This window comes from Ipomoea nil, unplaced genomic scaffold (genome assembly GCF_001879475.1).
Source record: "Ipomoea nil cultivar Tokyo-kokei standard unplaced genomic scaffold, Asagao_1.1 scaffold3069, whole genome shotgun sequence".
Lineage (NCBI taxonomy): Eukaryota > Viridiplantae > Streptophyta > Magnoliopsida > Solanales > Convolvulaceae > Ipomoea > Ipomoea nil.
The window spans coordinates 442949-456912 of NW_017619497.1; the positions used below are offsets into that span (position 1 = coordinate 442949).

The 13964-nt window shown below is 32.6% G+C and overlaps 1 protein-coding gene across 4 annotated transcripts; it reads left to right on the forward strand.

Annotated features, from left to right (window-relative positions):
• The first annotated feature begins 2920 nt into the window (after nucleotides 1-2920).
• LOC109165664 (cysteine synthase-like) lies at nucleotides 2921-8377 on the forward strand. Of its 4 annotated transcripts, XM_019314525.1 has the most exons (12): nucleotides 2921-2996; nucleotides 3464-3518; nucleotides 3604-3713; nucleotides 3838-3895; nucleotides 4246-4509; nucleotides 4585-4722; nucleotides 4889-4940; nucleotides 5083-5162; nucleotides 5786-5845; nucleotides 5960-6040; nucleotides 6208-6339; nucleotides 8355-8377. In XM_019314525.1, exons 2-11 carry the CDS (start codon nucleotides 3480-3482, stop codon nucleotides 6295-6297), a joined length of 972 nt encoding a protein of 323 aa, XP_019170070.1. In that variant the 5' UTR covers nucleotides 2921-2996; nucleotides 3464-3479; the 3' UTR covers nucleotides 6298-6339; nucleotides 8355-8377. The 4 variants fall into 4 exon arrangements, with proteins under 4 accessions (XP_019170070.1, XP_019170068.1, XP_019170069.1 ...); XM_019314523.1 differs by lacking the exon at nucleotides 8355-8377 and having other exon boundaries at nucleotides 5786-5859; nucleotides 6208-6391; XM_019314524.1 differs by lacking the exon at nucleotides 8355-8377 and having other exon boundaries at nucleotides 6208-6390.
• The last annotated feature ends 5587 nt before the right edge of the window (nucleotides 8378-13964 follow it).

A 13964-nucleotide genomic window follows, 5' to 3' on the forward strand; every position in this document is an offset into this window, starting at 1 on the left:
AACAAAGGGTGAAGTGAAAGATGCAGTCCACAATTATGCATACAACAATGGCAAGGAATTAAAGTTCACTAAGAATGATAAGATGAGGATGTATGTAAGATGTAGACAAGAAGGATGCCCTTTCAGAATTAATTTATGGAAAGAGAAAAATGCAATGTCTTGGAGGATTACAACTTTTGATGAAGAGCATGATGGCTGTGGTTGGGTGTATAAGATGAGGATTACATCTTGTGTAGAATCTATTAGGAAGTTACTTATGGCTAAATTATTTGAAAATAAACAAAAGGCTACTAAGTGGAAGGGTCCATTCTGTCCTTCAATAATGAAAAAAATTTCTGAAATTGAGAGGGATGCTGCTGGATGTTTGGCGACTCAAAGTGATGATAATCTATTTGAGATAAAGTGCATGGTAGGGTTAGAGGGGTTAGAGCAACATACAGTGGATTTGTTAAGGGGTAGCTGTAGTTGTAGGAGGTGGGAGTTAACTGGGATACCTTGTAAACATGCTGTGTGTGCCATCTGGATGAAACATGGAAGAGGGCCTGTTCATAACTATGTACACCCTTGCTACTCAATAAACAATTACTTGAATACCTATGGAGGGAGGATAAACCCACTTTCTGGTCCAAGTGAATGGCCAAGGTCAGACAAGGAACCTCCATTGCCTCCACTATACACAACCAAAGTGGGAAGACCAAAGAAATTGAGAAAAAGGGGCAGAGATGAACTCACCAAGGATGGGACACATATGAACCCTAGCTTGCTAGTTAAGCATTGCAAGAAATGCAATAAGACTGGCCATAACTCTAGAACATGCCCTCAAGATCCTTCTACAAGTCAAAGAAAGGTATTGACAACTACTTTTAATGTATGCATATATTTACTGTTAAAAGAAAGATATTTACTATAATCCATTGTTTGTTTGTGATGTAGCTGAATCCAAGAAAAAGGACAAAGAAGAACAAATCCGGGACTCCACTTCCATCATCTACTGGACTCCAAGTTGCAGCAGCTACTAGGACAAAGAAGAACAACTCTGGGACTCCAGTTGCAGCAGCTACTAGGACAAGGAAGAACACATCTGGGACTCCACTTGCTGCAGCAACTAGGACAAGGAAGAACACATCTGGGACTCCACTTGCAGCAGTTACTGGGACTTCACTTGAAGGGAGTAGTGTTGCAGCTGAAGACATGACTGAATTTTGGAATGAAGCAGCAGAGGTGGCAGCAATGTATGACAATGGACCTCAACCTGATGAAATCTCAATTACACAGCCAGAGTATGGGGTTGACATTACACAGCCAGAGCATGTTTCTGTTACACCTCCTCAGCCAAAGAATGTTTGTGTTAGACCTCCTCCTCCCAAAAGGTCTAACTTAGGGTTGACATCAAGGAACAAATTACCAATTCAGAGGGCACCTATGACAAGATCTAGGACAACACTGAAGTGCAGGTTCACCAACACCGTGGATACACCTGTGGACATCGAATGAATGACATTAAGATGTTCCTTTTTTGGTTCCATGTAATCACTGTTTAAGCCTTGTATTTTTGACATCAAAACTGACATTCTTGCTTAACTTTTAAAAATGAAATTGGCAGTGAATGTAATGGTGTTTATTGGCAGATTCTTACTAAAATTGGCAGTGAATGAATGTAATCAGTGAATGAATGTTGTGTAGCTTTGCTTTGTAAAACTGAAATTGGCAGTGAATGTAATGGTGTTTTTTGGAAGCATTGATAAACTGATTTGTGTATTTTCTTTGTAAAACTGGCAGTGAAACCAAATATCCACTGATAAACTGAATTTGAATAAACTGTTAAACTGATAAACTGAATTTGAATAAACTGAATAAACCAAATATCCAGTGAAACCAAATATCCATTGATAAACTCAAATATCCATTTGCTCCCTACAAATAAACTGATAAACCAAATATCCATTGATAAACCAAACACCAATTATGGAAGCATATACATGTTGCTCCCTACAGATACAACAATTGAAAGATAAGAAATTAATAGTACAATAAGGGCAATTGCAACCAACATCATCATGGATCTACATTTTGTATTCCTACGATTATTCTTAATTTGAATGTCTTCCCATTTGCTCAACTTGCATTTTAAATATGCGTTTTCTTCTTCAATTTTGTTAACTTTCTTCAATAAGCCCGGTATAATCTTCTTTGACCTAGGGCACATTGGGGGATCGAACCAAGCCACGAATCCATCCTGATAAATTTGCACAAATTAAAACACCAATATAAGTAATTCAATTTCACATTTCTGAATCATCAAACTCAAAAAAAAAAAAAAAAAAAACATATTTATCAGCATGGATAATGATTACAGCTTAAATTTTTTTTTTTAAAAAAAAACAAATTTATCCAAACAAATTTAAAAATTTGCATCTAACCTTGCATCCTAAACATTCCCAGTACCTCCTTCCCGGGTTCTCATTGGTCCAAGATGTTCTCAAAACCATTTCTTGCCCACATTCACAAACTTGAATCGAAATCCATTCACCATATACCTTTCGCCTTGTAGTTGATGAACTGGAAGAGTTACAACTTCCTCCTTGCATTTTCCTTCGACCAGATTTGCCTGTTTAGAGAGACTGTTGCTTCGACCAAGATTGCTTCTTCAATCTGCCTCTTCGCTCGTCAATCTCGAATGAAGAACAGAACCACTCGAATGTCTTCGCTGACTAAGAACGGGAATAAAAAGGGGAAAAAAAAGGGAAAGAATGAAGGGCACTTGATAAGACGAAATTATCCCCTATTTAACTTGCCATCTAACGGAAATTTAGACGGAGGACCAAAATTGTCATCGTCATAATAAGAGTGTCCACAAATTGTCTGATTTTTTTAAAAAGGACTAAAATTGTCCGTGCCACTATAAATCTAGGACCAAGAAGTCAGCTACGGAGTATCACTTCAGGCAAATTTCACACCACAGCTGCTTGCTGCAGAAAGCATCCCAATTCCCAAAGGTATTATTTACTCTCTCTTTTCCAAATCAATTCACAGTTAAATGGGCAGTGGATAGTGGATATTGTCTTTCTCACAGGGTGCGTGTTAAATCCCAGCATATATGAAGAGGACAGCTCCAATATTAGTTTACTCTGTATTTATTTGTCATGTAATTTGATTTGTTGTGAGGATTCTTGAATTCTGTTTGCTATTGGCTCACAGGAGACTCTTACTTTCTTTTTAACTTCTCTTAATTTTGGGTTAGATCAACTTTGACTTTAATTTTGTCATTAAATTCATTGTTTAATTAAGAATACAAAATTTTATCTAAATTCATGTGAGTTGCTTCACCTTTAGTTTTTGCTGCAAAGAATATTTGAGTTCTCAAAATCAACATTGGTAGGGCTAAGTATTATGCATTTTTGAATACTCTTTTATTCATAAGTATTTTATTGGCATTATAATTGTTATTTCTTGTCATTTACAGTAACTCTGCTAGGGCTATGGAGGAAAAGGATAAAATTGCCAAAGATATTACTGAAGTATATATGCAGCTTCTGATAATTATTCAGCTCAAACTTTTCTTATGCATTGGTCTTCTAATATTTCGTAACTTTGATTCTATAGCTAATAGGAAACACACCACTGGTATACCTCAACAACGTAGTGGAAGGATGTGTAGCTCGTATTGCTGCCAAATTGGAAATGATGGAGCCCTGTTCTAGCGTGAAAGACAGGCAAATCCTCTATTCATTCCTTAAATGCGTTTGTTTTTTCTTTAATTTCTCCTTTGTTCTTAAAAATTAAAATAAAATTTTAGGTTGATTATCGATCAACTTTGAGATGCTGTTATTAATGCAGGATAGCATACAGTATGATTAAAGATGCTGAAGATAAGGGTCTGATTACCCCTGGAAAGGTTAGTGAAGTGTAGATTTAACTTCCTGTTGGAACATGGCTAAAATTTTTCAATTTAAACTTTTTTTTTTTGCTTGAGATTTTTGTTAAGAGTCCTACATTGATAAAATAAGAGAGAACATATAGGTTTATAAGGCCATGAGTCTGAGTTAAACTAGTTAATGGGTTGGATTCAATCTTTTAGTGTGGTTTGGCCCATGTGCATTATAGCGTAGTTGAGTGCTTTGTAGGTGGTTTATCACCCACTTCTTATCATATAATTTTCAATTTGCTGCATAATAGTCCTCTTCACATTCTCAGACTGAAAAGCTTGAACTTTTTTCTTCAAATTTGTAAATATGGTTGCTGAAGAGCATTCTTATAGAGGTAACCAGCGGCAATACTGGCATTGGTCTTGCATCTATAGCAGCAGCTCGGGGGTATAAACTTATAGTCGTGATGCCACATACATATAGTCTTGAAAGAAGAATTATTCTTAAAGCTTTTGGAGCTGAACTACATATCATTGACGGAGCCAAGGGTTTAGAGGGTCTTCTTGAGAAGGTCCAACAGATAATGGATATGACCCCAAAAAGTTATTTTTTTCGTCAGTTTGATAATCCTGCTAATCCCAAGGTATTCCTATTTCCGGATTCAGGAATTGATTCATAGATGGTAGAGGCATTCTTCTTATCAGCTTTCCATGTGTAGATTCACTATGAAACAACTGGACCAGAGATATGGAAGTGCACTGAAGGGAATGTTCATGCTTTAATTGCTGGGATTGGAACAGGAGGAACAGTCACAGGTGCGGGAAGATTTCTCAAAGAAAAGAATCCAGAAATAAAGGTGGATTTAAATTTGTTTTTATCATAAATACCACTTCGGACTGGCACATTCATAATAGATTTTATTTTTTATTATGTTTTTTTGTTGATCTTGATTTTTTTTTTTTTTTAATTGTTTCATTTTTTTAGTTTTTAATTGCTTTGTATTCCCTTTTCCTCTGAAGCAGGTATACGGTGTAGAGCCAGCTGATAGTGCAATTCTAAATGGAGGAAAGCCAGGTTTGAAGTAATCTTTGACGTCATTCAAAATTTTGGTTTTCCTAAATTTTCGCTTCCTAAAATCAAGCCTATATAAACAGTCCTGTTTTTTTTCCTCATCTGAGTTTAACATGGGTTATCATATGTACTTATCTTCATCCAGGAAAACATAAAATCCAAGGTATTGGTGCTGGTTTTGTTCCTCCGGTTTTGGACATGAGCATACTTGAGGAAGTTGTTACAGTAAGACCCTCCTTATTTTTCAAGCATAAGTTTTCCTTTTAATCACATTCATTAAGAAAGGAAAAAAAAAATGAAACCAGCACAGCCGGGTAGTAGGTAAAGTCAATTAGTCACACAATGGATAAATCTGAATGAATGGAAGTATGCTGTACAGCGCATTATGAATCAAAACATTCCTGCTGATCTAAAAACAACCTTGGGATCCTTCAATTTGGGATGCGGTCTTCCTTGGGATCCTTCAATTTGGGATTTTGTGACTATGTTTAATGTTTGCCTAAATGTTACAAAACAGATTTATACTGTAACAACCTAACTTTAATAAAAGTACTATAAAACGGAGGAACAAAATCAAGTCTGAGAAGTCAGTTTAGCTATAGCCAGTTAGGGGGCATACACAAAAAGAAGTGGACCAATGGTACTGCAAGCCATAGTAAACCTGTTTTCTAAACTGTGTTAGCAAAGCATCATCTTTGTAGTTTGAACCTTGAAGTGAATAGCAATTAAATCAGATGAAAGTATCATATTGCCAGGTAGCTGATCATGTGATTTTGTGTTTGGATATTTTGAATATCTATCCCGTCCAATTTTTCTAACGGCTTGATCTTGTCGGGCATTAATTTTAGGTGACCAATGAGGAAGCCTTTGAAATGACAAAGCTTCTGTGTCTGAAAGAAGGTTTATTTGTATGTGTATTATGGTGATGCCATCTCTATGATGTAATTTCCCTTTAGTTCATTCTTCATTGTTTGATGTACATTGTCATAGACCTTAAAGTTCAATTCTCCATTTTCACTCAGGTGGGCATTTCATCAGGGGCAGCAACTGTTGCTGCAATCAAAATTGCAAGAAGGCCAGAGAATGCGGGAAAACTTCTTGTTGTAAGTGTGACTCGTTTCATATGCCCGACACTATGTTGGGCGGCCAGAAATGGGCTAAGTCCAGCATCTTGCCTCTCGGAAATGTGATGGCGGTCTATAAGGAAATAAAGTTGTGTCTTCGCTACTAACTATAACTTTTGTCTTGATCAATGAAATGCGACTTGCAGGTCATATTCCCAAGCTTTGGGGAGCGTTATCTCTCGACTGAGCTGTTTGATTCAGTACGGGAAGAAGTGGAGAATATGAGGTTCGAGTAAATATAATGTCTATGCGCTGTTGATAAAGAAGAAGGGGAGATTTGCCGGCTACAATGGTCTCTTTAATTCTTTATAGCTTAAAACAAACTCGTTGAGAGTGGTTCAAGCTAAGTATGATTTCTTCTTCAGTATTATTGGTTTTAAATCCTCAAAACATATGTATCATTGCTCATCTACCCCACTAATGTTGTTACTATCTATATCCTAGACTTCGATACCTGAAACATATGATGGTTTTTGCATTATCTCTATCTATGTTGATGACATAAACATTGTTAGGACACACAAGGATCTTGTAGAAGCATGCTCGTGCTTAAAATTGAATTTGAAATGAAAGACTTAGGGAAAACAAAATTTTGTCTCGGCCTGCAGATCAAGCATCTCCCTAATGGAATTTTTGTACACCGGTCAAATTATACAAATAAACTTTTGGAGAACTTTTATATGATAATCACATCCCCTCAGTACTTCGATGGTGGTTCAGTCTCTTGAAGTGGACAAAGACCCATTTAGGCCTAAAGGGGATGATGAGGATGTGCTAGGACATGAAGTCCCATATTTAAGTGTTATTGGTGCTTTACTCTATCTAGCTAACTGCACTAGATCAGATATTGCTTTTGCAATAAATTTACTTGCTAGATTTAGTGTCTTTCCAACCCAAAGACATTGGAAGGGGATAAAGCATATCTTCGGATATCTCCAAGATACAAAAGATCTTAGTCTTTATCTTGAGAAAAACCAGGATATTACATTATTGAGTTATTCATATGTTGGCTACATGTTTGATCCCCATAATGCAAAATCTCATACGAGTTATGTTTTCCTTTGTGGAGGTACATCTATTTCGTAGAGATATGTTAATCATATCCTAGTTGCTACCTCATCTAATCACTTAGAGATTATTGCTCTATATGAGGCTTCACGAGAGTGTATGGTTGTGGTCCCTAATACATCATATAAATAGCTCCTGCAGTAAAGAAAACAAAGATGATATTCCCACTGTCCTGTATGAGGACAATGCAGCATGTGTTACACATATGAGTAATGGATATGTTAAAGGGAACCTTACAAAAGACATTGCACATAAGTTCTTTTATCCACATGAACTCCAGAAGAGTGACAAAATTGATATTCAAAAAGGTTCGCTCAAGTGACAATCTAGCAGATCTGTTCACCAAATCCATACCAACATCCACTTGTGAAAAATATGTTCACGGAATTGGGATGCGTAGGCTCGGAAGGTCATCATAATCCTAAAGGTTAAGCTTTGAAGGCATTTGGTTGTACTCTTTTTCCCTCAGTTATGTTTTTCCCACTGAATTTTCTTAGTCTAAGATTTTTAATGAGACAACCAGTGCAACACATGATTATACATATATCATATACTCTTTTCCTTGTCTAAGTTTTTTTTTTTCACAAAATTTTTCTAGCAAGGTTTTTAACAAGGCATGATTATGGAACTATAATGTCGGGGGAGGGGTTGTTATAGTGATGTCTAATGGATGGTCATTATCTTAGCATTAGTGGTTAGTTAATTCCTATTATTTAGGAATACATATACATTATACGTTCAAAGTTCGTTTGAATGAAATGAATGAAAGATTCCCCGTTGTGTTTTTCTCTCTATTATGCATTTCTATTTATCTATCCTTTGTTCTATTATCACGTACTGCGTAATTAATGTTCTAACCTATAGAAACGAGACCATTACCGAGAAACCATTGTGAAGAAGAAGGATTTCAATCTTCAACATGATTCAGTTAATTAATTATGCTAATTGAAATTTTTGAATAATTTTTTAAAAATTTTACAACTTAACTAATTTAAAAAGTAGGTATGTATGAGAAGATTCAACCTAAGTGAGAACAGACTCAGGTAAAATTTGTCAAGATAATTGAAAAAGATAATAAAAAATATGTTTAATTTCATAATTCACGTAGACACCACTGTGGTGAGGTATTGAGGAAATGATCAACTTGTTAATTGGTATAATTGAACAGATTTGGCTAGTTGAGGGATTTAATTACACATTTTTTTAGTTCAATAACTTGATTGTCATTTTGTGTCCAGTTTGATGTCCAATTTGAACATTTTCTTTTTATTAATTAAATGTGCAATGACTAATTTGAACATATCCATTTGTATCGTACTCATGACTCATTCGAAACTATATACTCTAGTGAGAATGACGCTCAAGAAAGAAAAAGGAATTAATTTGAGCCGTCTATATCGAAAAGATTAACGAATCAAATGTAATTTTAAAAAAAAAAAGATCGTGGTAATATTTTTGTAAATAAATCAAACTTTAGTGCAAGTAACAGATGCAAGTTATCAAGTAAAATAACTTAAAAGTGCAACCATTTACACATAATAGTGCAAGTAACTTAATGCCCGTTTACTGACGAAACTGTTTTCGATTTTATGTTTTTAAATTTTTTAGTTTTCATTCGCTACTTTCTATTTAGAAAATTTGTTTACTAAAACTTATTTTTTCAAATCTATTTTTTAGATTCACATTATAAAATTAACACAAGTTTAATTTTGAGTGATTTTTAGACCGTATATTTAAAATATTTTAAAATATATTTTAATACATTTTACTTGCACTTTTAATACATTTTACTTGCACTTAAGTATACTCTAAGAAACTGTTACTTGCACTTTTAATACAATTTACTTACACTTCAAATTTTGAATTATTTATAAAAATACATTGTATTTTTTTTATATAAAAAAAAGTGTTGCTGATCTGTTTGATCTATCCAGATGGACGCTTTTATATTTTTGCTTACAATATTTTTCTCTTAAGGGATATTATCTAATTGGATTTTTCAATATTTGATTATTAATTATATTTTTAAATTAGTGTGGTATTAATAAATTAATGAACACAGAAAATACTACTTATACTCTCAAATTCTACTCTCAACTTTTACTCGTTCTCACAAAATTTTGATGTTGACATTTTATTGGAACCCACAAGATGAAGATAAGTAATCATAAATTGTTATATGAGGGAGTAAAAGTAAAGGACGAAAAATATGGAGTATATATGTAGTAGAACTTAATGAACACTCATCATCAATAAATAGAAGTCAAGTCAAGAAGAGAAATATAATAGGAGAAATTTAAATGAGGTAAAAAGAATTTTACTATAGTAATAACTAGTATTTTCATTTTCAAAAAAAAAAAAAAAAAAAAAAAAACTAGTATTTTCACCCGCGCGATGCACGGAATGAAATTGTTGTAATATATTAAGAATATTTAAATTGATAAAGAGTTAATTTTACCAGAGGTCGCTTATCTTTCATGACAATTCCAAATTTAATCCTAGACTATAGTTATTAATTATACGATTTATTCTATGTTATAATTCTTACGTTAATATTCTTACTATTATTATTAACACTTAATTACTTTTCAATATTATTTTCACCACTTATATTATTATTATTATTATTATTATTATTATTATTATTATTATTAGTTTCTTTTCAAGTTTTGTTAGTATAAAATGGCCGTGAGGCACACAATAATAACGTAACCATAATTAAATATTCTTGTATTGTATTCCGTGAGTCACAATAATAATATAACAATAATTAAATATTTTTCAATTCTAATATTCTTCTAGAATTTCTATTACCATCATTAATTATTCTCTAATTTACCATAATAAATAATTTGACCAATTATAAAGAGAGATTATCAAATAATGCACGGGACAATTTTTTAATTAAAAAATTTAAAAATTCATTAATAAAACATAAGGTTCTCATAGTTTTTTCTTAAAAACTATTTAATAAAACATTTCTTTTTTAGAAATTGGTGGGCCAAACCGCCTACGGCAGTTTGCGGTGGATAAATCTCGAAAAAATACGCGATTTCAAAAAAATATTTGTCCAAAACGGAAAATCGAGTCAAAAGTTATGCCTTGCCGAACTTTTGACATATCACAACTTTAACCCAGAATTATTGTATGAATGAGAAAGTAGAAATCAATATATTTATTGGGAAGAGCGATTTTTTAGGAATTGGGCGGGAAGTTAAAATTTCAGTATTTTGTTATTATATATAGTATAGAAGTATAGAAGTATAGATGTACAAAGGGAATTGTATTACACTATTTTAGAATAGAATTTTTACCCAGAATTATTAGACGAATGAGAAAGTAGAAATCAATATATTTTATTGGGAAGAGAGATTTTTTAGGAATTGGGCGGGAAGTTAAAATTCCAGGATTTTGTTATTATATATAGTATAGATGTACAAAGGGAATTGTATTACACTATTTTAAAATTTTAGAATAGAATTTTTATCCATAATTATTGTACGAAAATAGAAATCAATATATTTTATTGGGAAGAGAGATTTTTTAGGAATTGGGAGGGAAGTTAAAATTCCAGGATTTTGTTATTATATATAGTATAGATTATATATAGCATAGATGTACAAAGGGAATTGTAATACACTATTTTAAAATTTTAGAATAGAATTTTTACCCAGAATTATTGTACGAATGGGAAAGTAGAAATCAATATATTTGATTGGAAGAGAGATTTTTTAGGAATTGGGAGGGAAGTTAAAATTCCAGGATTTTGTTATTATATATAGTATAAATTATATATAGCATATATGTACAAAGGGAATTGTAATACACTATTTTAAAATTTTAGAATAGAATTTTTACCCAGAATTATTGTACGAATGGGAAAGTAGAAATCAATATATTTTATTGGGAAAAGAGATTTTTTAGGAATTGGGCGGGAAGTTAAAATTCCAGGATTTTGTTATTATATATAGTATAGATGTACAAAGGAAATTGTATTACACTATTTTTAGAATAGAATTTTTACCTAGAATTATTGTACGAATGGGAAAGTAGAAATCAATATATTTTATTAGGAAGAGAGATTTTTTAGGAATTGGGAGGAAAGTTAAAATTCCAGGATTTTGTTATTATATATATAGTATAGATGTACAAAGGGAATTGTATTACACTATTTTAGAATTGAATTTTACCCAGAATTATTGTACGAATGGGAAAGTAGAAACCAATATATTTTATTGGGAAGAGATTTTTTAGGAATTGAGCGGAAAATTAAAATTCCGGGATTTTGTTATTATTTATATATAGTATAGATGTACAAAGGGAATTGTATTACACTATTTTAGAATAGACTTTTTACCCAGAATTATTGTACGAATGGGAAAGTAGAAATCAATATATTTTATTGGGAAGAGAGATTTTTTAGGAATTGGGCGGGAAGTTAAAATTTCAGGATTTTGTTATTATATATAGTATAGATGTACAAAATGAATTGTATTACACTATTTTAGAATAGAATTTTTACCTAGAATTATTGTACGAATGAGAAAGTAGAAATCAATATATTTGATTGGGAAGATAGATTTTTTAGGAATTGGGCGGGAAGTTAAAATTTCAGGATTTTGTTATTATATATAGTATAGATGTACAAAGGGAATTGTATTCCACTATTTTAAAATTTTAGAATAGAATTTTTACTCAGAATTATTGTACGAATGGGAAAGTAGAAATCAATATATTTTATTGGGAATAGAAATTTTTTAGGAATTGGACGTAAAGATAAAATTCTAGGATTTTGTTATTATATATAGTATAGATAGATGTATAAAGGGAATTGTATTCTACTATTTTAAAATTTGAGAATAGAATTTTTATCCAGAATTATTGTACGAATGGAAAAGTAGAAATCAATATATTTTATTGGGAATAGAGATTTTTTAGGAATTGGGCGGAAAGTTAAAATTTCAGGATTTTGTTATTATATATAGTATAGATTAGTAAATACCAAAAATGGGCAACGGCTGGGTAGACACAAATATTGTGAGGCAAAAGGAAAATATTGTGAGGCTAAGAAAAATATTAAATATTGTAAGAATAATTCAAGTTAGACATAATTGTGAGGCAAAGAATAATTACAACAAACAATAAAAGTGTAAAGTAGATAATAAATCATAAATAAATCAAATAAAAAATTTAATAGACCTAGTCAGACTTGCTGCTGGCCCATAGTAGCTAATCCCGTTAGGGTTTTGGTTACTGTTCGTTGCTGGTGCTGAGAGGAGATTGGCTGGCCTGTATTTTGTGTGGGCCTGCGTGCCTGTATTTTTGGCCTGCAATTCGCGTCTCTATTTTCCTTATTTATCTTTCATTTATTTATTTAGCGGAGATATTCCTAGACTTGTACCATTTCTTCATGTTTTATTGTTTTATGCTGGGCTAGTTGAGTAGTTGGCCTTGCCGGCATAGAGCGTAGGGGGCTTTCCAATACTGGGAGTTTTCTCTTTCTGCTCTGTGCTCTCTGTGCCTTCATGCTTCTATCTGTGGCTGTGTGTTTCGAGGGATTTGATTCTTGTGTTTCATGCATAGCATACACTCTGAGGTGGGAGTGCTCTCTTAGTCTGCTTCAAATATTTTGCTTGAGTTGGTGATTGGAAGAAAAAGCTGGTTGTTCTATAAAGGGTTAGGTGGGTGTGAGGTGGGTTTCTGGTGCTTAGCATATATACTATTGCTTCTGTGGATGGCTGTACAGGTTCCCCGGGTTAAAATACAGTACGCTGTACTGAGGGAGCTGGTCTAACGCTTAAGGGTGGTATATATGTTGGCACCAGTGGTTAGGGAGCCATCGTTTGGGACTTTGGGCCGTTGAAGCCCTCTGTGATAAAATGCAGAGCTCTGTACGTACGAGGGTGGCCTGGGTTCCAAGCAGGGCCGGTCCTATCATTTTATAGGCCCGGGGCGTAGCAACAAAAATGGGCCCTAGCTACATGAAATTAATATACATTTTTATAACTAAAATTTTTATTAAATAAGGACGGGTCACAAAATAGGCATTTAAAAAAAATAAATTTGTGGCCCCGTTCTTATAAATAAATGAAGCCCTATCAAAAGTATAAGAGCAACCTTTAAAACCAATATTGTAAAATATAAGATTTTTATTTCAAATAAGTACGAACGGTGTAACACTCAGTTGAATGCAAAAATCACAATTTATACTGTAAAATATATGATTTTTATGTCAAATAAGTATGAACGGTGTAAATATTAGGCCCTTTAAAAATTGAGGCCTTGTGTTATTGCTCATCTTGCATGCCCCAAAATCCGACCATGAAAATACTAATGTCAAATAACTTGAAATAAGATTAAAAAGTGTTTAACTATTTTACATACATATGAAAACAATTCTATATGTTTTCCTAAATTCAAAATTATCAATACCTGCATCAGTGACTTCATAAATAAACAATTATAGCTTATAAAAACGAATAAACAATTTGATACCAAATAAACTTATACGCAATCACATTATGATTATTATAAAAAAAAATAAAGTAATTATTATTAAGAATTTATAAAACAGAACTTATAAACAAGAGCAGAGCATGAAGTCTTAATTATTGAGAAAAATAAATCAGAACACTTTAAGTGCGATAAAAGATATTCATAATAAAATATGAAACATAATTAATTTGATAAAATAGTTCGAATAGAAAACACATTATAAATCACATATCTTCTATATTGGTGTTATATTTATAAATACTTTTTGTTTTAGTTAGATTAATTTCAAGTTTTTTCTAGATTAATTTAAATACGATAACACACAGTAGAACTTCTAAAC

Excerpts from the sequence above, each read along its gene's own strand:
- LOC109165664 (XM_019314523.1), top strand. The coding sequence starts at position 3,480 with ATGGAGGAAAAGGATAAAATTGCCAAAGATATTACTGAA. Across the intron at positions 3,519-3,603 it reads TTGCCAAAGATATTACTGAA|CTAATAGGAAACACACCACT; the intron begins GTATATATGCAG and ends TTGATTCTATAG. Across the intron at positions 4,941-5,082 it reads TCTAAATGGAGGAAAGCCAG|GAAAACATAAAATCCAAGGT; the intron begins GTTTGAAGTAAT and ends ATCTTCATCCAG.